This window comes from Pteronotus mesoamericanus, unplaced genomic scaffold (genome assembly GCF_021234165.1).
Source record: "Pteronotus mesoamericanus isolate MK-2021 breed Mesoamerican mustached bat unplaced genomic scaffold, CSHL_Meso_final scaffold_636, whole genome shotgun sequence".
In the NCBI taxonomy this organism is placed as follows: domain Eukaryota; kingdom Metazoa; phylum Chordata; class Mammalia; order Chiroptera; family Mormoopidae; genus Pteronotus; species Pteronotus mesoamericanus.
Window position 1 is genome coordinate 1,581,969 of NW_026555324.1, and position 24,188 is coordinate 1,606,156.

General features: G+C 41.8%; 1 protein-coding gene, 1 non-coding gene and 1 pseudogene across 2 annotated transcripts; 2 read left to right on the forward strand and 1 right to left on the reverse strand.

The window, feature by feature from the left end:
• Positions 1-4,442: 4,442 nt before the first annotated feature.
• LOC129061604 (U2 spliceosomal RNA) lies at positions 4,443-4,633 on the forward strand. Its single transcript, XR_008528206.1, has one exon. It is a non-coding gene; the product is annotated as a U2 spliceosomal RNA (small nuclear RNA).
• A 2,671-nt stretch (positions 4,634-7,304) lies between these two features.
• On the reverse strand, positions 7,305-8,246 carry LOC129061388 (olfactory receptor 24). The gene has a single exon (XM_054562024.1). It carries the CDS (start codon positions 8,241-8,243, stop codon positions 7,305-7,307), a length of 939 nt encoding a protein of 312 aa, XP_054417999.1. The 5' UTR covers positions 8,244-8,246.
• Positions 8,247-19,321: 11,075 nt separating this feature from the next.
• Positions 19,322-23,582, forward strand: LOC129061461 (60S ribosomal protein L5-like; annotated as a pseudogene).
• The last annotated feature ends 606 nt before the right edge of the window (positions 23,583-24,188 follow it).

Consider the following 24,188-nt stretch of genomic DNA (forward strand, 5'->3'; position numbering starts at 1 on the left):
AACCACTTCCCCGAACACTTGGCAAGGCTAACCAGGAGGAGAGGAAGGACGTTTTAATCAGAGGGGAACAAACAGCAGGAGCAAAGGCCCTGAGGCAGGAATAAGCTTGGCAAGTTTTAAGGATGGGAGCTGGAGCTGCAGGGGCAGTTGGAGGGGAGGACAGTGGGAGATGACAGCAGGTGCTGAATCCTGTAAGGTCCCCGGGAGCCACCAAAGGCTCCAGGCAAAGGAGGAGTGACTCTAATCCCTTCCCTCCGGTTGTGCAGCCTCCGGTATCACTTAGAATCCAGGTTCCCTTTGCATGTAAATGACAAAAGCAGGAGGTGGGCTCTCCACCGAGACAAAGGGTCCTGAAATCCTCCTGCCCGACCCAGCGGCACGGCCTCGGGCAGATTGCCTTCCCCCTCTGCGCCCGTTTCTCATCTGTGCAGTAAGGATAATGACAGTACGTGCCTGAGAGGGTTGTTGGAAAAATGAAATAGGTTAGTACAAAACAAGTGATTAGAATAAGGGTCTGCGAGGGGAAGGCTGAGTGTCCTCACGGTCTCTCCACCCTCCCCTCGGCCCTGCCCTCCAACTGCCACCAGGGTCCTCACTCCTCAGAGGAAGAAGACATTGCCTCTTGTCCCAAGGCCACCTCTGAACTTGAGACTCCATATGTGTGTATTGTAGTTGTTTTTTTTGAAACATTGACTGTAGCTTTTCCTCTCTTTGTCGCTGCCTGTCTCCCTCTCCTCATCCCCGAGGCACAGACAGCTCTGGGGAACTTCCCCATCTGGACCCAGAGCCAGCCCCCCAGTGCTGGGTGGGGTGGACACAAGGGTCAGAGGTTCCATGAATCTTGGAGGTGGGATGGATGGGAAATTTGGAACACTGAAGGTCGCTTTCCTAATGCGTCCCAACTAAAGATGGCCTTGGGAAGCTGTGGGTTTGTGACACCTTTGCCGTGAAGGCACTGAGGTTGTTACCGAACAAATGGACCCATGGAGGGGGAGGGTGCCTAGATGCTATTACCGAAACAACGACCCCCTCCCTTTCCTGAGGTCCCTCGGTTGCAGGTCCTTTGCCCGCCGCCCTTGGAATTGTGGCTCTGAATGGCAGAGTTCGGTGAAAAGGAAAGGAACTATTTATTCAAAAGTTATATAGGTTTTGATTAATGGCTAAATGCTGCTGTTAAAATATCAAAATCCCTTTAAAACAACCACCAGCACACACACAGTCCTGCCTTCTCCCCTTTGCCCAGTCAGGCCAGTCAGGGTACCGTCCTCCAGAAGAAAAAGAACAGAAGTCCGGGACTCGGCTCGGCAGGCCTCTCACGGTTCTCAGCACCATCCGCTGCATCTCCACGATCCCCAGTTCTTAATCCAAAACCATTGGGCACCTTCTCATGGCCCACTAGTAAGAGTCCCTTCTGCCCTTTTCTTCCCGCATGGTCTTCCCAACGTTTCTCACAGTCTGCGTCCCTTGTCCCTTTGTCTCTCTCGCAGGCCCTGTCTCTTCTCCTCTTTCCCAGTTACATTCTGTATTAAGTCTTTTAAGCGTTCCAGGTTAGCCTTGTTGAGATGCAAAATAAGCATCTTTGCATATGAGGAATGAGATATCCTGTTATTGACATGCAAAATGACTCTCAACGGCCCTGCTCCAGGTCTCCCATCCCCCATGGCAGCCTGTCTTGGGGTGGGGAGAATATATTTTTCTTGGACACCCCAATTTCTGGACCCCATTACAAATACCCTTTGGGGGCCCTGGCTGTGCCCCATTACAAGATGGGGTGAGGTGAGGAACCAGGATCAGCACGAGATCTATGCCTGGTACAGAAAGAAGCTCCCTCTAAATTTCGGCTCAAAGCATTTGAGGGCAGGAGACATCCTGGCCACATGTTCCTGCTGCCCCTGTGTGTCTCGGTTCAGAACTGCGTGGATTCAGCAGGCCAGACCGGCACCAACGTCCAGCTCTGAGAACGCCCTCAACCTCCGGTGACATGTGACACCGTGGGTCCATCTGCCTGAAGGGCCGGTAGCTGAGAGGATGTTGGTGTGTCCGGAAGCCTGTAAGATGGCCACGATCCCACGGATTCCTGCCCGCTGGTGTTTACTCCTGTGTACTGCTGTCTCCTCTAATATGTGCTGGACTTGCGACTTGCTTCCAGCAAGTGGAATACAGCAAAAATAAGAAGTCATGCTGAGAACTGGTTATAAAGATTGTGACTTCTATCTTGTTTGCACCTTCTTCCTCATCTTCCCGCAGCCCTGTCTCCCACCCCTCACCTCTTTTTCCGTTCCTGTTTCTCTCTTCCTGTCTCCCTCCCCGTCCCTGTCTCTCCCTCCTCTTCTACCCCACCCCCACCGAGAGACTCCGGGAACTGCTGTCTCTGATTAGCACAGAGCTGAGATCTGCTCAGAATGAGGTTGGAGACAGGTCCACAGCCCCTGACAAGTCTCTACTGACATGATGATCACACAGTCCCTTCTGACATCTTGATGGCAGCCAGTCACCCAGCTAAGCCACTCCAGTTTTCTGACCTACAGACACTATGAAATGAGGACTTCTGGGGTTTTAAAATTAAATTTATTGGGGTAATACTGGTAAATAACATCATACAAGTTTCAGGCGTACGATTTTATAATACATCATTTGTATGTTACATTGGGTGCTCATTACCCAAAGTCTAGTCTCTGTCAAAATATATTTGACCCCCGTTACCCTCTTCATCCTTCCACATGCCTTTCCCCCTGGTGACCACCGTACTGTTGTCTGTCTATGAGTTCATTTGTTTTGGTTGTTCATTTGTTGCTTTCTGTTTTAGATCCCATATATGAGTGAAATCATATGGTTCTTGCCCTTTCGGCCTGACTTATTTTGCTTAGCATGATACTCTCAAGATTCATCCATATTGTCACAAAAGGCAACATTTCCTCATCTTTTATGACTGATTAGTGCTTCAGTGTATACATGTACCACACTCTCTTTGTCCAATCACGCATTGAAGGATGCTTAGATTGTTTCCATGTCTCAGCTATTGTGAACATATATATTTTTATAATAAATGTTATCAGAATTTTTAGGTAGGTACCCAGAAAGTTAGCTTCTTTTTTGGTAATATGGTAGCTTTTTTTTTTTCTATTACAGTTTACATTCAATATTATCCTGTATTAGTTTCCGGTTACAGCATTGTGGTTAGACAATCATATACTTTATAAAATGATTCTCCTGATATTTCAAGTGCCCAATTGGCCTCACATATAGTTATTACAATATTATTGACTATATTCCTTATGCTGTAATTAACATCCCCATGACTACTCTGTAGCTGCCAGTTTGTACTTCTTAATCCCTTCACCTTTTTCACCCACTCCCCTGACCCCCTTCCCCTCTGTCAGCTGTCAGTCCGTTCTCTGTATCTATTTTGTTTGTTTATTTCATCCTTCAGATTACACATATATGTGAAATCATACAGTATTTGCCTTTGTCTCACTTATTTCACTTCTGACCCTCTAGGTTCATCCATGCCATCACAAAATATAAGATTTCATTCTCCTTGTGGCTGAGAAGTATCCTATTGTGTAAATGTGTGACGGCTTTTTTATCTACTCATCTATTGATGGGCACTAGGTTTGCTTCCAAATCTTGGCTATTGTAAATTATACTGCAATGAACATGGGGGTGCATGTATTAGTGTTTTGGGTTGCTTTGTATATATTCCCGGATGTGGAATTGCTGGGACATAAGGCAATTTTATTTTTAACTTTTTGAGGAAACCCCACACTGTTTTCCACAATAGTTACTCCAATCTGCAATCCCACCAACAGTGCACAAGGGTTCCTTTTTCTCCACAACCTCGTCAACACTTGCTGTTTGTTGATTTATTGATGATAGCCACTCTGACAGCTGTGAGGTGATATCTCATCGTGGTTTTAATACACGTTTCTCTGATGACTAGTGACATTGAACATCTTTTTGCATGTCTATTGACCATCTGTGTGTCCTCTTTAGAGAAGTGTCTCTTCAGGTCTTCTGCCTACTTTTTAATTGGGTTGTTTATTTTTCTGGTGCTGAGTTGTATGAGTTCTTTATATATTTTCTATAGTAGCACTTTATCAGAGGTGTTGTTTGAAAAATCTTGTCCAATTTTGATGGCTGCCTTTTGGTTTTGTTGATGGTTTCTTTTGCTGTGCTGCTGGTTGTTTTAACTCAACTTATACATTGAGTTTATAATGTTTGCAGGACTTTGTTCAAGATTGAGAAAGAAACAAATCTAAATATATATTAAAAACCCAGACAAAAAAACTTATTAAATACTGTTTCCGACTTTGCTTGTGCTGTTCCCTTCTCGTGCACACTGTCCACCTCCTTTGCAGGAACACTTTCTTCTTGGTGTGACCCAGGTCTCAGCTCAGAAGTCACCTTCACAGGGACTGATCACCCTCAGAAATGTCCAGATTGTCGCTTCTCGGCCTTTTGGCTTAGATCAAGTGTAGTATCTGTTTTTATCAGTTTAACATTTGATACATCCTCTGTCCGAGGACATTATATTAAATGGATTTTTGGAGCTGGGAGATGGAATAGGAGCTTGCTCCATCCACTCCCCGCATCGACCCGGTATTGCATTACTTCCAGGAATGGTGCAGCACCAAAAAAAAAAAAAAAAAAAAAAAAAAAAAAAAGGAAAAGAAATGCCGAGATTGAAATCCTTCCCATCTGTCTCTGTCACATCACCTTTCATTATGCTTTGAATTCCTTCTCACCATTGGTAATTATCTGGCATTTTTTTTGTTTGTTTGTTTATCGTTGTTTTTCCTGCTGCTCTAGGAATGGGTTGCTTTGTATTCTGCTGTTTAATTTTATTTTTTTAAACTACTACCAGTGAAATTACCCTTCTTTCTGGTGTACAGTACTTGGAATTTTATCCTATATATGGCTTAATGGGGTCTGGGGAGGTAGAGCACTATTTAAAATTTTTTTGCAAATTCAAATTCATTGCTCTGATATCAGGATACAGAACACTCCCCCCTCCCCAAAAGCACTCTCTTGTACTAAAACTTTGTAGTCACAGAAAAGGATTCTTTTTCTTCTTATTCTTATTATTATTTGCTTATTTCTCTATTTCCAGTGCTTAGAATAATAGTTGGCATTAAGTAGACACTTGGTAAATATTTTATGAATGAATGAATGAAATATATGTTGATGCCAATAAATATTGGAAGTTGATATGTAAAGGCTACCAGGGCAACCCTCTCTGGGAGTTGTGGTCTTAACCTCTTAACACAAAGCAAGACAGGACAGAACCTAAAGAGATGTTTATTGGCCCTAGGTGTCTCTCATTGCATAGAGGAGAAGGAGCTAAATAAGTACCTCAGCTCAGGCTGGATACAGAGAGAAGGGTTTTCACAAAATTCTGAGCTCTCAAGTTCTAATAATTTCCCAAGCCTCTAGGGCTTCCACCCTTGTTTATCAGCACAGTAGCTACTTGCAGGCATGTGGCAGGGGAATGGGGGAAACGTCCCAGGAGAGAGAGTTGTGGTTCAGCTCTTGCTTGATTTTTGGTTATTAAAAAAAAAAAAAAAAAAAAAAAATCCCTCACCAGAATCATGGGCAATTTCCCCATGGCAAATCCCAATATTCTTAAATTCTGGGTTTTATTCATCAGAATGTCTACCAAAAAGATTCATTCTTTCAACCTACAAGGGGGCCAGGTCTGGAGGTCTGTTTGTTCAACTGAGAAAGTCTAATTTAATCCTCCTTGGAAGGAAAATAACCTAAGCAAATTAAATGTATGATTATTCAAAGTCTTCCTGCTTAAGATGCCTCCTTAGCAGCACTTGGAAATTTCTGGTCCCATATAATGTCACTGTACAATCCATCTGAGTTGTATATATCCATGTGAGTATGAGGATTACTTCAAAATAGACAAATATAATTTACTGCCTTTACGGGGACTTTAGAAGGAGGAAATGGGACTGCAAAGAAACATACTATGGTGTATGACACAAGACATACTCCATACTTACAATGAACAGCTGTTATTTCTCTCATAAGCACTCCTTAAATGCATCCCACGGACATATGGTGACTGAGACAGGTGCCTCAGCTTCCTTCTGATCTAGAGTCATGATTCCGTGGGCTGGCTTCGTCCTTCATACCCTTTGGCTATGAAGATACGTGTATCAGGTGGTTCTGACTTCCTTAGTGTGCGGTCTGAGTCTCCTCCCTGTGCGGCTCCCAGCATTCCCCCGGCACACTGTGTCTCGCCTCCCCATAAGGTGGAATGGGAGTGAGGGTAGCGGGCCATGCATCCCATTCACATCCTCCTTGAGTTTGGTTTCTGGGAGTCAAATTAATTGCCTGGTTCTCATGAGCAAGACCAAATGCTTGGGTTTGTCCTGAAGCTGCTCTTGATGTGGCATTTCCCAAGTCACTCACCAGAACTGGATTTTCCACTTCACAAATGGATTCTTCTCTCTCTTCCTCTTGCTCTCTTACGTTTCACATACTGTTTTCTTTATCTAAGACACTCTTACTCCTCATGTTGGCCTCAACCACACCATCTTATCCTTTAGGATAAGATTCTACACTCCAGATTCTGTCAAGTGTTCCTGCTGTATTCTGTCCTGCCCCTCATGTATATATTCCATTCTGTGATGTTTAATTGCATGTCTATTTCTACACTCAGTTATAGGGATCTTCCAAACTGTAGGCATTGTGTCTCTCCTGCTCACCACACTATGGCCAGCACCACACTATAGGTATTATGGGCTTATTGAGTACCTATTACATTAAGCTCATAACAGGTACTCAATAAATACTTGCTGAGTACTGAATGGAGTATGAACCATGGTAAATCCAATCTGGTAAAACCAGACTGATTTCTCTGTGAATAAGGTCTAAGATATACACAAAGGGACTTTTTTCAAAAAAGATTTTATTTATTTATTTTTAGAGAGAGGAAGGGAAGCAGAAAGAAAAGGAGAGAAACATCAGAGAAGGGAGTTGCTTCTCACGCACCCCCTGCTGGGGACCTGACCCGCAACCCAGGCATGTGCTCTGACTGGGAATCGAAGTGGCAGCTCTTTGGTTCTCAGGCTGGCACTCAATCCACTGAGCCACACCAGCCAGGGCACAAAAGGACTTTTAGTGGAACCACTAATTGAGAAAACAGTGACAGGGTCATCTTAAGGTTTCCTTTTAAACTTCTGCAATTCAGAATTCAAAGTGGTTCCTCTCCCAACCCATGCAATTCCAGACTTTGGCCCAAGAACCCAGATGTCTGTGTCTTACTCCCCGGAAACCCCCAGGCGTCCTGGTGGTTAGGAAGCTGAGGTGATTTTTCTATGGGTGAGCCTCCTCAGGGCCCCCTTGAGGTCTCTGTTCCTCAGGCTGTAGATAAAGGGGTTCAGCATGGGGGTGACTGCAGTGTACATTACAGCGGAGGCTTTCTCCTTCACGGCTGTGCGCACAGACGAAGGGCACAAATAGACCCCAATGGTGGTCCCATAAAAGAGGGCAACCACAGAGAGGTGGGAGCTGCAGGTGGAAAGGGCTTTCTTCCTGCCACCGGCAGAGGGGACCTGCATGACAGCCACAATGATGCGTGCATAGGAGGCCAGGATGCAGATGAAAGGTGTGGCTATCACCATCCCGGCCACAACGAGCACGAAGATCCTGTTCACAGACGTGTCGGTGCAGGAAAGTCTAAGTAGAGGGGTGAGGTCACAGAAGTAGTGAGGAACCTTGTCGCCACAGAAAACCAGGCGCACCATCAGGAGGATGTGTGTGAGGGAGAGGAAGTAGGAAAACACCCAGGGACCACCGGCCAGCAGGCCACAAAGGCGTGGGCTCATGATGGTGCCATAGTGTAAGGGGTGGCAGATAGCCACAAACCTGTCATAAGCCATAACAGCTATTAAGACACTGTCAACGATGCCAAAAAAATGGAAAAAGTACATTTGGATCAGGCAACAAGGATAGGAGATGGACTTGCTCTTAGTTTGAATGTTCGCCAGCATCTTGGGGACAGTGTCAGTGGCCAAGCCAAAATCGACCAAGGACAGGTTGGCTAAGAAGAAGTACATGGGAGTGTGGAGGTGGGAGTCTGAGCTGATGGCCAGGATGATCAGCAGATTCCCCACTATTGTGACCACATACATGCAGAGGAACAGAGCGAAGAGGAGAGTCTCCATCTCTGGTTTTTCTGAAAGTCCTAGCAGGATGAATTCAGATATGCTGGTTTGGTTCCTTAGTTCCATGGGTGTAATTCCTCTGGATGTATTGAAGGGGGGAGTTACATGAATGCTATAGAGATGATTTCTAATTAGATGAGATTACACCCAATTGCCTACCTGGGTTGATTATGATATCAATTTATACGTTTGTTGCACCTTAGACTATTGATAGAGTGTTAAAAGCAAATCACACGCCGAGGCTTGGTTCCAGAATGCTTCCCTGAATATTCCTGTTTCAGGCAAAAACTGAGACAGTGTGTCATGCCTGAATCCCTGCTGAAAAAAGAAAAACTACTAAAGATTTACTTCAGGATAAAACCAATTAAATCCAGAAAGAAGTGATGTCCAAGAAGCAACAGTCAGTCAAGAAATTGGTATACGAGGGGGGACCTCCCCCAAAACCCGGAATTTATTTATAAAAAATTGGGTATTTATTCTCATGTGTTTAAACTTCAGTCACCTTCCAAGTGCTCTCCATCTGATGCAATACACCTACTGACATGTTTTTTCCACTGCTCAAAACAGTTCTTGAACTTGTCAATTTTGATGACTTTTAGTGCTTCTGCTGTTTTCGGTTGCAACCTTTTCCACATCTGCAAAACATCTCCCTTTGAGGTCTTTTTTCAACCTGGGAAACAAAAAAGGCCACTCAGGGTGAGATCGGGTGGATAGGGAGGGTGGGGCACAGGGGTCACGCTGTTTTTGGTCAGAAACTGCTGAATACTCAGCACAGTGTGGGGCAGGTGCCCCCATAGATCACCCATCATGAAATGGGCCACGGTATTGAAAATGTCTTTAAAAAAAAATTCACTGAAGTAAAACGCAGCGTCTCACAACAACACCAACTGGTACACTGACACAGATGGGTTCCTAGAGCACTCACCTAGTGCGGGAAGTTTGTACTGCAAGGGGCCCACCCTCCAGAAGAAAATTCCAGTTTTTTGGTGGTCTCCCCCTATATATGTAGAAAATTATAAGTAAAACATTGAGTTTTAAAATAGTTAATAATTGTAGTGAGAATGTATGTGTAAACAAGATGGATAAAAATATGAGGCAAAAATAATACTAAGAAGAGAAATTAGAATAAAAGTTGCTGAGTGGCAGAAGAATGGAAATATTGAGTATTTTGTACCTTCTACATAAAGCATATATAATTAAAGTTTAGGTGTAACCACTAAACATAATGAGTATAAAACATATCATTTCTAAATTATAGTATGGGCACAACAGAAATAAAGAGCTTTTAATAAAACCACTTTCACAAAAGGAGGTATAAAGAAGCAAAGAAAAATCACAAACTATAGGAGTAACTACAATTGTCTAAATGTCTTAAACCATTCATTAAATACAGACTCTCAGGTTGGACAAAGAAACAAAACCATAATATCTCACATGTACAAGAGATATACCTAAACTATAATGAAATAAAAAGGTTGAACACAAAAGAATGGTAAAGATATAATAAGAAATACTACCAAAGGCAAATTTTATAACTTATTAATGTCAGGTAAAACATACGTAAGGCAAAAGTCATTGTTAAAAGAGAAAAGGAAAGTCATTATGTAATAACGAAGGAAAAGATTTATTTGAAAGGGGAAAGAAAGAGCTACTCATATGCATTTTTACATAGGCTTGCTTTATGAAAAGAAAAACAAGCATAGAAAAATTGTAAACCACATCTTATGAGGAAATTTTATCATATCTTTTTAGTAATTGCTAGATCAAGGGGACAGGATTTTGGTATCGGTATTGAAAATCTGAATAATAGAATTAACCAGCTTGATTTGAGCACTACACTAAATTATTAGAGGACCCACATTTTTTTCAAGGATATATAGAACACCTATACAAATTAGGCCATTAAGAAAATCTTAATACCAAAAAATACATATCAAACAAAGCATGTAATCTGACCAAAGTGTAATAAAATTAGAAGTCGATAGTAAAAAAGATAATTAGTCTATTCCTGCATGTTGGGTAATAGTCAGGGTGCACTTAGAATCAGGTATGGAAAGCGACGGCAGCAGGGCGGTGTGAGAGGGCCTCCAGGCCCCTCCCTCCGAAGTGAAAGTTGAGCAGCTGCAATTCACCAAAGGAGCCACACAAACACATCTGAGACACTGTGCAGTGAGGCTCTGAAGGTGGGCATATCTGAGCACACAGGGGAGGTGGGACTGGGAGGGGGAAAAAGAGAAACGGGAGCAGTGGGCGGTCCCACACTCCCTGGCGGCAGCAGAAGCGACAGCTTAAAGGGTTGGGTGCAATCTCATTGTCAAGCTGGAAGGGGCAGACAGCAGTCAGATGTGGGTGGCTGACACGATGAGTATGGGTTCAGGGTTGGGGACGGAGAAGCATTGCAAAAAAACCCTCAGCGCTCACAGCCTTCCAGAGCCGGACAGAGGAGCCCACAGATGCAGGAACCCGCCTGCCCCAGTGTCCTGTGGGCCACACAGCAGCAAAATCCTCACTCAGCACATTGCAAAAGGTCTGAAAAAACCTTTCAAACCTAAGTGGTCTGTGCTCATTGTGGTGAAATCTGTGAGGAAGAGCAGGAGTGTGGATGCCCGGACCCACATCCCCTCCCCCTGCACATTCCCCTCCCTTGCCCATAGCGGTGCAGCCTGGAAAATCAAAACCACAATGAGATACCATCTCACACCACTTAGGATGGCTATTATCAACAAAACCAGAAATAAGTTTTAGAAAGGATGTGGAGAAAAAGGAACCCTCACACACTGCTGGTGGTACTGAAATTGGTACAGCCACTATGGAAAATAGTATAGAGGCTCCTCAAAAAAATTAAGGATAGAGCTATCATATGACCCAAGAATCTCTCTTCTGGGTGTCTACCCAAAAAATTTGAAGACATTTATTTGTAAATATACATATATATGTATATGAGAGGTCCGTCCTGAAAATGTTCAGCCATTATTAATATAATGAAAACAGTTTGCGTGACATGGATGTAGCCTGATAACCAAGGAGAGTGGACTAGAATGTGCATGCCTGAACAATGGCAACTTCACTGTACTAGTCGACATGGGTTGTAGACACTCCACCGAGTGAGCATGTGTACTGTATGGGCCTCACATTCAATATGACTGAGTAGAGCAATGAACCTGCATCGATTTTGCATTAAACTTGAACATTGCTCCATGGAGACTATCTGGATGATTCAGAAGGCCACAACTATGGGCAACTGGTGACTGGCAGCTTCATTACGACAACATGCCCACTCATGTATCATGTCTCATAGAGAGTTTCTGGTGAAACATCAAATCACCGAGGTGGCTCAGCCCAGATTTGGTGCCCCGTGACTTCTTGCTTTTCCCAAAATTAGAATCACCTTTGAAAACAAAGACATTTCAGACTGTCGATGATATTGAGGAAAATATGACAGGACAGCTGATGGCAATTGGGAGAACTGGGTGAGGTCCCAAGGTGTTTAGTTTGAAGGAGATTGAGGCATCATTATCCCATTTACAATGTTTCTTGTATCTTGTATTTTCTTCAATAAATGTCTTTTTTTCATATTACATAGCTGGACACCTTCTGGACAGACCTTGTCTATCCCTTTGTTTATTCCAGCATTATTCACAATAGCTAAAACATGGAAAGAACCTAAGTGTCCTTCAATGGATGATTGGGTAAAAAAGATGTGTTATATATGTACAATGGAATTCTACTCAGCTATAAGAAAAGATGAAATACATTTGAGACAACATAGATAGATCTTGAGAGTATCATGCTAATCACAGTAAGTGAGATGTAAAAGGAGAAGCTGAAAGCATAGTTAGCAGGGCTTGGAATGCATCACAGAGACATAGATCCTTCTGTTTCCCAGATTCCATTAGGAAGCCCACCCATGCGCTGCTGGGGAAGCCTCACCTGTGGACCTCTGACTGGCCTATGGGCTCACCCAGCGCTCTACTCAACACACAACTCACTCCTCCACACACATGCCCCATGACTGGCTCCCTGTGTGTGTCCCAAAGGGCAGCAAGTACAAGCATCTGCAGATGGCTAGTGAACAAGTGCACAAAGCCAACCTGACTCAGGTTTGGGAGAAGGCACACATTCTTGAGCAATTCATGCACCACCCCAGGGAAAGTGAACAGGAGGCTGCTAGCATCGGGCCTGGCTTTGCAGACTCAAGGGAAGGCATACAATTTTAAGAACCCCGACAAGAGTGAATAAGAAGTATAGAGCAGATGTGTCCACTTTCACAAGATTGAGAATTCCTAGGAAGGCTGATAGAAGGTATTTCTATCCCAAAGCAAGTTGGTAAAGACTAGTAGAGGTGACTGCTTCTTTAAATATGAAAACACCAACGCATGACTTCAGGAACCATGAAAAACCAAGGAAATGACACAACTAAAGGCATACAATTTTCCAGTAACTGACCCCAAAGAAATGCAGATCTATGATCTGCCTGATAAATAATTCAAAATAGTTGTTTTAAGGAAGATCAGCGGAGAGTGGGGGTGACGGAAGCTGGGTGAAGGAGACGAAGGAGGGAAAAATGGGGGATATCTGTAATAGTGTCAACAATAAAAAAGGAAAAAACACAGAAAGACAATAATTTAATAAAATTTTTAAAGTACATGTACATGACCTTATATATTTAAATCCCTAAAAACTCCACACAAAAAAAAACTTGTTAAAACTAATAAATGACTCAGTAAAGTTGCCATATATGAAATCAACATACAAACTCAAGTCACATTCCTATACACTATCAATGAACTAAAACAATCCCATGTACAAGTATCAAAAATAATTTAAAAGTTAGGAATAAATTTAACCAAGGAGGTGGAATATCTGTACATGAAATCTATAAAACATTAATGAAAAAATTTGAAGACATAAATAAATTGAAATATATTCCATGTTCATCAACTGAAAAAAAGTTAATATTATGAAATGCGCATTCTACTCAAAGAGATGTACATATTCAATGTAATTTCTATCAAAATTCCAATGGCATTTTTCACAGAAATAGAAGACACAGTCCTAAAATTAGTATGGCACCACAAAAGACTCTGAAAAGCCAAAGCAATCTTTAGAAAAAACAAAGCTGGAAATGTCACATTTCCTCAGTTCAACTATATTACAAAGTTCTAGTAATCAAACCAGTAAGGCACGTCATTAAAGGAAGACATAATGACTAATGGAACAGAATAGAGAGCCGAGAAATAAACCTGTGCACATAAAGTCAACTAATCTTTTACAAGGGTGCCTAGAACACACAGAGGGGAAAAAATGGTCTCCTCAATAATTGGGGTTGGGGAAACTGATATCCACATGCAAAAGAATGAAAGTGAACCTCTACCTCACACAACTCACAAATGTTAACTCAAAATGTGTAGAAGACTTACATATAAGATCTGAACCTATAACTGACCCCCCAAAAGAAAATATAAGGATAAAGCTCCTTGACATTCATTTTGGAAATTTTTTAAAAATTTGCACCAAAAGCACAGGAAACAGATCTAAAAATCAAGAAGTGGGACTAAACTAAAAACTTTCTGCATAGCCAAGTAAACAATCAACAAAATTAAAAGGCAACCAATGAAATGGAAGAAGATATTTGCAAACCATATATCTGATAAGGGAACAATATCCAAAATATGTAAGAAACTTATATAACTCAATAGCAAAATTATAAATAATCCAATTGAAAAGTCCGCAAAGGACCTGAATAGACATTTTCCTAAAGAAGATATACAAATGGACAACAGCTACAAGAAAATGTACTTGACATCACTAATCATCAGAAAATGCAAATATAAATCATGGACTATCATCTCTCACCTTGCAGGATGGTTATTATTCAAAAGACAAAATATAACAATGTTGGTAATCATATTGAGAAATGGGAATCCTTATATACTGTTGGTGGGAATGTAAATATGGCTACTGCAGAATACAATATGCAAGGTCCTCAAAAAAATTAAAATAGAATTGCCATATGATCCAGCAACCCCAATTCTGGTTACATATCTGAAGGGAACAAAGAATCTCAAATGGTTATCTGTTCTCCCATGTTTATTGCAGCATTCACAATAGCCAAGATACAGAAGCAACCTAAGTGTCATCAATGGGGAATGCATACAAAAGTTGTGAGATGAGAGATGTTAGATAGATAGAGATAGATAGATAGATAGATAGATAGATAGATAGATGATAGATAGATAGATTTCAGTCATGACAAAGAAGAAAATCTTGTCATTTGTGACAACCTGTATGAACCTAAAGGACATTATGCCAGTTAAATATGCCAGGCAGAGAAAGAGAAATATGGTATGACCTCATTGTGTGGAAATAAAATTTTAAAAAAATCAGACTAATAGAAATGGTAGAATGGTGTTTACCAGGGGCTGGGGGAAATGAGGAGATGAGGGCAAATGGTACAAACTTTCAGTTATACGATGAGTAAGATTTGTTATGCACAGCCTGTTGACTATAGTTAATACTGTATTGTATACCTGAAATTTGCTAAGAGAGTAGATCTTCAGCTTTCTCACGTTGGCTCTCTTTTCTTTAGCGGTTTTTATGTCATGACTCTTCGAAGATTCTGCTAAAATTATAGGCCCTCCCCCCACAGAAAAACACACATTTTGGCATTACTTTACATACCATGTCCTAAACTCCAAGTCAAGAGCTACTTTAAAAAACAAACAAACAAACAAACATAACCACCTTTGTCTTTAGAAGTTTCCCGCTTTTCAAAGTTGATTCTCAGACTTACCACTCCAGACATACCTGAATTGCTACCTGCAAACTCAGTATTTCCCCCTAAATAATTTGCACAGATACACTGCAATGAGGAAAAGCACACAGATGATTGGATTCAGGTCAACCAGGATTGAAATCCTGGCTCCATTACTTAGTGACTATTAACTTCCCCAAACTTCATTTTCTGTATCTTTATACTTGGGAGAAATAGTACCCACCTTCAGATTTTCTTAGAAGGCAAAGTAAAGTGGCGCGTGCAAAGTGACTGACCTAGTGCTCAGCAGCGCAGTCTCAACCACCACTTGGCAGCGTCAGCTCAATTTTGAGGATGGGCTGTGAAGAGAAACACCTGGGCTTGACTCACAGGCTCGCCACTTACTGGCTGGGTGATGCTGAGCAAGATGCCTAAACGCTAAAATCTCACTTCCTTGGCCAAAAGGAAATGAGAGTAATGGTGTATAACTTATTGGGTTGTTTTGATGATTGAATAAGATATTTATGTAAGATTGCATAGTGTCCAACATAGAATAATATAGCTATGATTTCCCTTTCTCTTTCTTCCTGGTTGGTGAGTTCACCATGTGGAAAATCAAGTCCGTTTTCTTCTGGAGCTCCTCTGTCCATGAATGAAGTCACCAACTCTCAGATACCTACGACTGAAACATTAACTCTTCTACCCTCATTTCTTCCACTGCCAAAGCCAATCCGTCAGTAAGTTGTTGCATCTCCCACAAGTCGAACATTACATTTTTGTGGTCATTTTCCGTCAATCCCCCACCCTGAATCAAGGATTTCACTCATTCTAGGTTGCAAGCACTAGTTTTTAATTCGCACTCCTGCATCCATTCTCTCTCCTCAAAGCCATCCTGAAATCGCTGCCAGGTTAATCTCCGTGAAGTATAGCTCGGATCACGTCACTGACATTGACTTATTTACTCACTTCTTCCATAAACGATTACTGGTGGTTGCTGTATCCCAGGATTTGGGCTGAGCGATGTGAACCAAGACTTGAGAAGACAAAGCTCCAGTCCTCCGGGCACTCGTGCCCTTGTTCCCTTTTGTGGCCAGCATCTCATCCAGGATACAGAAGGGCATAAACACAGTTGTTTAATATATGCATGAATCAGCAATGATTTTTATTGAGAGAATAAATAATAAATGTATGAATAAATAACAGTTCTTATTTTATATATGAAGTACATATTTCATATATATTCATGAAATATAGATTAATCGCCTTGTGTCTTACATAAGAAAATGGAGACACAAGGAGGTTGATAAAATCAAATGGGGTTTCACAGAACTAAGCCAAGCTGTCTGAATCTAGAGCTTATATTCCAAATCTCCATTATTTAGGAATCATGAGTGAATTACTGAATTCAGAGTTAAGACTCAAGAGGCATTTATCAAATTTGGGAGAAGTGGACACGAGGAATATCCCCTGAGAATTACAAGAGTACTCGGGGAAATGTAGCTGCATCAAGCAGCAATTCTTGAAAAGTCTGGTATCTATCTACACAACAGATTTTATGAATCACTATTGTTCACTGAATAAACTCCAAATGTTCAACTTCAAATTTTTAAAAATCTCACAATTCTACCGCAATTTATACTTCTTGCTTTACTTACTACTGCCCTCCTAAAATTGTATTTTATACCAGCTTTGTGGGGGGGTGCAACGTGCCAATCCGCCTCACAACCCATCCTTCCCTGCTATTTCTTATCTCCACGCTTCTTCATATTTCTTATTACTTAATAAATTCCAAGTATGTGCTTAGAACTACAATACATGTTACACATATGACATAGCATCCTAACAACAAACTACGAGGTATGGGTTATAATCCTTGTTCTCCAGGTGAGATGACTGACGATGTGCAGCTCCCACGGCTATTGAATGGTGAGCTTGGTTCCAAGTGCATGTCCACCTGAGCCCAAAGCTCGCAGCCTCCCCTCTGAGCAGCGCTGGCCCTGTGTGCTCTCTGTTCCTGGAGCTCCTGGGCTCCCCTACCATCCTCCAGATTCCACCTCCACAGAGTCCCCATGTCAAAGGTGGTTTCTTACTCTGTGTCCTGACATCAGATTAAAGGTAATGCCGCTCTGTGGCCCTGACAATGTTCTACCTTGTAATTTCATAATTTTACTGAAAGATTCAGACATTTTTTTAATCCCAAGAGGGACTAGGGAATACCCAACTGATTACAGTCCTGGGTCAATGAGCTCATCTCACACGCTCCTGCTCTCACATCTAGGCTATTTCTCACCCACTCTGTCAATCCTCATCCTCCCACTGCTCTTGGGAAAAGTTCACGTCTCAGGACCCGGAGGTTCATGCACTGACCGCATCCTGACAGGGCTTCACGCCAGGAAGCGCACCTCCTCTCTCTACATACAACCATAGAAGCCTGTTTCCGGGCTACCTCAGCCTGGAAATATCAGGAATCTCCAGGGATTCAGAGACTCAGTAATGGAAATAACTCAAACCTCTGCCTACAGAAGTTGGTTGGAACACCTCTTTTTTGTGGACTTGGAAAAGCTGATTCAGATATTAAGAACTGAGCTACAAATCACAGGCTTTGGAAATAACGTGTTAGCATTACAGCTGGACTAGGTTGAACTAAGGAGCTAAGTGTGGTTATTAAATTCAGAGCTGGGGTCTGGGTGCTGAATTGAGCCAGGAAGAATCTCCCAGTTCTCTGAGAATACAGACCATTCTCTCTCTCTTTCTGCCAACTGTACTCTCTCCAAGTGTGCTCTCTCTCTCTCTCTCTCTCTCTCTCTCTTCTTCCCTCCTTCCCTTCCTACCCCCTTGTTCTCCAAGTCCACTTACTGGGCTATTTTTTGCTCTTGATGTCATCACTGAGGCATGAGTCAAACTTGTCTCAGTGTCCTCCCTGGTGATGAAGTTAGAGCTTGGAGTCAGAAGGACGCCTCATACAGGCACAGGTAGATATCCTCGTGTTCCAAAGAAGAAAAGCTGGGGTAGAAGATAAATTGTAAGAACTGGGGGAATATTTATAATTTCTGTGCCAATAGTACTCAATTCCCCGGACTCCTTGTTAGACGAATTGTCCAATTTCACCTCTATTCCCTGAAGAGTTCAGTTTCCGATGGGGATGGGATGTGGCAGTAAGAAGCCTCTATTGATTATTTTGGGTCTTCAGGAGGCAACCTGGGGCAAACTGTATTTTTCCCAACTTGCTCTGCACCCTCTTCTCAGGGAACGAGCCCTCCTGGTCTCCTAAACTCTGCCTTCCCAGGTCCATAAGGAAAGTTGCCATCCTTCTTCAAAACAGTGCTGCTCATCACTTAACTGAGAAATGATTCTTTGCCTTCACCCAGTGATGTCACACCAAGAAGCAAGGCAGTCTACAACCTACTTGACCTCAAGACAGCAGCCTCTGTAAGGGCCTCCTAGCTCCCTTCCAGTTCTGCTGACGGGGAAGTAGAATCTGACCGGAAGTGCACGGAGAAAGAGAGGCTGGCTGAGTGTGTCTGCAACCAGAACCTCAGCCTGGGTGTTGGTCCCAGGGTAGCAGTGGTGATAGTGTCTGCCTTTGTCTTTTTAGGAATTTAGTTTTGTGAGGTCACTGCCTCATGATCAGGCACATGTCCATTTAAATGGATGTCCACTCATGGAGCTGATTGATACATTAAGTTCCAATCTTTAAAAATGTTCAGTTATGGAGTTGCCCAACCATAGGCAAAAGGAGAGCAAATAGTACTGGGCTGCGTCCTATGAAGTTGCCAGTGTTTCACCATTTTTGACCAACAAAACTGGTAATTTTTCACATGCTTGCTGCTTAGGTGTTCAGGCAGGTAGGTCTGGCGCCTGGGGTCGCCCGGTGGGCGGGTCAGGTGTTTGGGCCTGGGTTCCCTGGGGTAGGCCTGGTGCCTGAGTCTGCGATGCTGTGCCCACGGAGGCCAGCCAAGCGCTGGGGATTGCTATGGCAGCCTGGCGTTTGCGTATGTGGTAGCTGCCCTGGAAGTGTGGTCCTGGCTGTGGGGAGGGCCAGAACCTGGGTCTCCGGGACCTTACCCCGAGACGTTGGACCCACAGGAACCCAACTCAGGCTAAGGCCACAGGTGCCAGCCAGGTTCTGGGGCAGACTTGGAGCCTGGGACCCAGGGGGCCAGCCCCATCTGGATTCGGGGGCTGGTCTGGGTTCTAGGTGCGCAGGAGCAGTCCTGGTGCTGGACAGGCCAGGAGTCTGGGCCACAGGATTCAGCCTAGTCTTGGAGTAGGCAGAGGTCCTGGGGTCGCAGGAGCCAGCCTGGCCCTGGGCTGAGTGGGAGCCTGCATCTGCTGTCACTGGCCTGGAGCTGGGCCTGGCCCGAAACCTGGCTTTGTGGGAGCCACACCGATGACTGGCAGGCCAGGAGCCGCTGCAGCCGGTGCTGGTGTCTGCAGCGAAGGTGGGTGCTCGCCTACCCCTCTCCCACTTGGACTGTGCTGCCCAGGCTTGGGGCACGGTGGTCAGGAATAACACAAACCACCTTTTCTATCTTCTTTTGAGGCATCTTTTCTGATTTCTTTGCTCTACTCTGGCTCTGTAATCCCTCACCTCGGAACCTTTAATTGGGTGTTTCTGAAAGGAAACAAGCACAGGGGACTCCTGTTCTGCCCTCTTGCTAACGTTACTCTGCCACGTCAGACTTTTCAAGTACCATGTAATCATTCATCTTGAAGCTGTTAACTGTGGATTCCTTTTTTAAAGAAAATTTACTTGGGGCATATTAATTAATAAAATTATGTAAGTTCTAGGTGTGCAATTCTACAATACATCCTCTGTATGTTGTATTGCGTGGTCTCCATCCCAAATCAAGTTTCCTTCCATCACATTTGACTCTCCCTTTACCCTCTTCTACCTCTCCCCACCCGCCTTTCCTTCTGGTAATCACCACACTGTTTAGGAGTTTTTGTTTGTTTGTTTATTTGTTTTTGGCTTAACCCCTTCATGTTTTTGACCCAGCCCCCTCCCCTCTGACAGCTGTCAGTCTTTTCCATGATTCTATGCCTCTGTTTCTATTTTGTTCATCAGTTTACTTTGTTCATTAGATTCCACATATAAGTGAAATCATATGGTATTTGTCTTCCTTTGACTGGCTTATTTAACTTAGCATTATACTCTCCAAGTCCATCCATGCTGTCACAAAAGGTAAGATTCCCTTCTTTTTCATAGCCAGGTAGTAATCCATTGTGTAAATGTACCACAGCTTTTTTATCCACTCATCTACTGATGGACAGTTAGGCTGTTTCCAAATCTTGGCTATTGAAAATAATGCTGTAATAAAATAAGGGTGCATGTATTCTTTTGAATTAGTGTTTCAGATTTCATCAGATATGTTCCCAGAAGTGGAATATCTGGTCGTAAGGCAGTTACATTTTTAATTTTTCGAGGTAACCCCATACTGCTTTCCACACTGGCTGCACCAATCTCCTACCAACGGTGCACAAGTGTTCCCTTTCCTCCACATCCTCGCCAACACTAGCTTTTTTTTTTAAATTGGTGATAGCCATTCTGACAAGTGTGAGGTGATAGCTCATTGTGGTTTTAATTTGCATTCATCTGATGATTAGAGATATCGAACGTATTTTCATGTCTATTGGCCATCTGTATTTCCTCTTTGGGGAAGTGTCTGTTCAGGTTCCTTGCCCATTTTTTTCATTGGATGGCTTATCTTTTTTGTGTGTGTTGAGTTGTATAAGTGGTTTATAAATTTTGACTATTAACCCTTTATCAGATGTATCATTGACAAATATGTTCTCCTATTTATTGGGTTTTCTCTTCATTTTGTTGATGGTTTCCTTTGTTGTGCAAAAACTTAGTTTGGTTTTTTGTTTGTTTATTTTTCCTTTTGTTCCCCTTGCCCAAGGCAATATATCAGAAAAAATGCTGCAACTTTGTTCATCTTTCTGAAGATTGTTGTGACTATTCAGGGTCTTTGGTGGTTCCATATAAATTTTTGAAATATTTGTTCTAGCTCTGTGAAATATGCCATTGCTATCTTAATAGGAATTGCGTTGACCCTTTAGATTGCTTTAAATAGTATGGATATTTTAATGATGTTAATTATTCCTATCCATGAACACAATGTATGCCCCACTTGATTGTATCTTCTTCAATTTCTCTCTTCAGTATCTTATAATTTTCTGAGTACAGGTTTTTTACACCCTTGGTTAAATTTATCCTTAAGTATTTTATCTTTTTTGATGCAATTGTATCAAATGGGATTGTTTTCTTAGTTTCCATTTCTGATAGATCATTATTGGTGTATAAAAACACAACTGATTTCTGGATATTTCTTTTGTATCCTGCTGCTGTACTAAATTCATTTATTAGTTCTAGCAGTTTTTTGGTACAATCCTTAGGGTCTTCTACATACAGTATGTCATCTGGAAATAACAATGGTTTTTACTTTTCCCTTTCTAATTCAGATTTTTTTTATTTCTTCTTCTTCTTGTCTGATTGCTGTGGCTGGGACTTCCAGTACTATGTTAAGTAAGAGTGGTGAGGGTAAACATCCTTCTCTTGATCTTGATCTAAAGAAAACATTTTTAGCTTTTCCCCCATTATGTATATTATCTGTGGGTTTGTCATATATGACCTTTATTATGTTGAGGTATGTTCCTTCAATTCCCACTTTGCTAAGAGGGTTTTTTTTAAATCATAAATGGATATTGGGTTTTTGTCAAATTATTTTCTCATCTATTGATATGTTCCTATGATGTTTATTCTTAATTTTCTTTATATGGTATATCACATTAATTTATTTGCAGATTTTGAACCAAACTAGAATCCCAAGAATAAATCCCACTTGATCATGTATAGCTGAATTCAGTTTGCTAATATTTTGCTGAGGGTTTTTACATCTATATTCATCAGAAATATTGGCCTATAATTTTCTTTGTTTGTAATGTCTTTGCCTGGTTTTGGAATCAGGATAATGCTGGCTTCATAAAATGGGATTGGAAGGCTCTTTCCTTTTGAGTTTTTTGGAATCATGTGAGAAGTATAAGTGTTAATTCCTCTTTAAATGTTGTGTAAAATTTACCTGCGAACCCATCTGGTCCAGGATCTTTATTTGTTGAGAGTTTTTTTATTACTGTTTTGCTTTTGTTAGTAATTGGTCTTTTGAGATTTCCTGTTTATTTTTGATTCAGTATTGAATCATTGTATGTTTCTAGGAATTTCTCCATTTCTTCTGGATGGTCTAATTTCTTGGCATATCATTCTTTATAGTATTTTCTTATAATCTTTTGTATTCCTGTGATATCATCTGCCACTTCTCTTTTATTTCTGATTTTATTTATTTGGGTCCTCCCTCTTCTTTTCTTGATAAGTCTGGTTAAGATTTATTCATTTTGTTTATCTTTTCAAAGACCCAGCTTTAGCTTTCATTGATCTTTTTATTCCTTTTTAGACTCTATTTCACTTATTTCCAGTCTTATCTTTATTACTCCTTTCCTTCTACCCACTTTGGTCTTTCTTTTTTTTCTTTTTCTAGGTCCTTTAGATGTAAGTTTGGATTGTTTATTTGGTACTTTTTTTTTGTTTCTTGAGGCAGACCTGTATTGCTATGAATTTCCCTCTTAGAACTGTTTTTGCTGTGTCCCTTAGATTTGGGGTCATTGTGTTTTCATTTTCAGTTGCCTCAGGTATCTTTTTATTTTCTTCTTGATCTTGTTAACACATTTATTGTTCAGTAGCTATTATTTAACTTCCATGGGTTTTCTAACTTTCTTCTTCCAAATGATTTCTAATTTTATATCATTATAATCAGAGAAATTGCTTGGTGTAATTTCAGTCTTTTAAAACTTGTTGAGACTTGTTTTGTGGCCTGGCATGTGGTTTATCCTAGACAATGTTCAATGCTCTCTTGAAAAGAATGTGTATTCTGGTCCTTTTGTGTGAATTGCTCTAAAAATATCAACAGAGGTATCATTTGTCAGTGTGTGTATGTCCATATAGGAGACATGACAGTTTGCGCTGAGTATGCTCATGAACCCACAGTGTGGTGTGAAGCTTGGCCTGACAGCTTACGCTGCAGTCCATTGCGCTGCCCTGCTGCTGGCTCGCAGGCTTCTCAGTAGGTTTGACATGGACGAAATCTACGAAGGCCAAGCGCAGGTGACTGGACGTGGATACGATGTGGGAAGCATTGAGTCAACCTGGTGCCTTCACCTGCTATTTGGATGCAGGGCTTGCCAGAACTACTACTGGAAATAAAGTTTGGGGGCCCTGAAGGGAGCTGTGGATGGAGGCTTGTCTGTCCCTCACGGTACCAAAGAATTCCCTGATTATGTTTCAGAAAGCAAGGAATTCAGTGCAGAAGTACATAGGAAGCACATCATGGGTCAGAACGTTGCAGATTATGTGTGCCAACTATTGGAAAAAGATGAGGAGGCTTACAAGAAACTGTTTTCTCAATACATAAAGAACAGTGTAACTCCAGACATAATGGAGGAGAGGTAGGAGAAAGCACCTGCTGCTCTACGAGAGAATCCAGTCTATGAGAAAGAAGTTAAATGGAAGAGGGGGAGCTGTCACCAAATGTCTCTTGCCCAGAAGAAAGATCTGGTATCTCAGAGCTCAGGCAAGCTTCCTCAGAGCTCAGGAATGAGCTGCTGAGAGCTAATAAACCAAACCACAATTTTCTATGGAGATTTTTCAGATAAAAACAGCAAACTTATTGACCCAGCAGTAAGTAAAGAAATAAACAAATAATCACATATACATACAATCGGACATTATTCAGCCTTAACAAGAAAGGAAAATTTGATGCATGTTACGGCATGGATGAACCTTGAAGACATTTTGATAAGTGAAATAAGTGAAGGACAAACAACGTTTGATTCTACTTACATGAGGTTCCTAGAGTCACAGTCACAGAAATTAAATTGAGATATTCAGAGTCTGGAGACAGGAAGGAATAGGGAGTTATTTTTCAACAGGTATAAACTTTGGTTTTGTGAGGTGAAGAGTTTAATATGTGGATGGTGTGATGGTTGCACAACGATGTGAATGAACTTAATGCCACTGAACTGGACACTGAAAAATGGTTAAAATGATAAATTATATATTTTTGTATTTTACCACAATTTTAAGAAACAAAAGCAACCTATAAACCAGTAAGCCACAAAAACAAGTGACTCAGTAATTAAAATCTTGAATTTTTCTCCCAGGATAACAAGAAGTACAGCAGGGCCAACAATCTTCCAGTGAAATG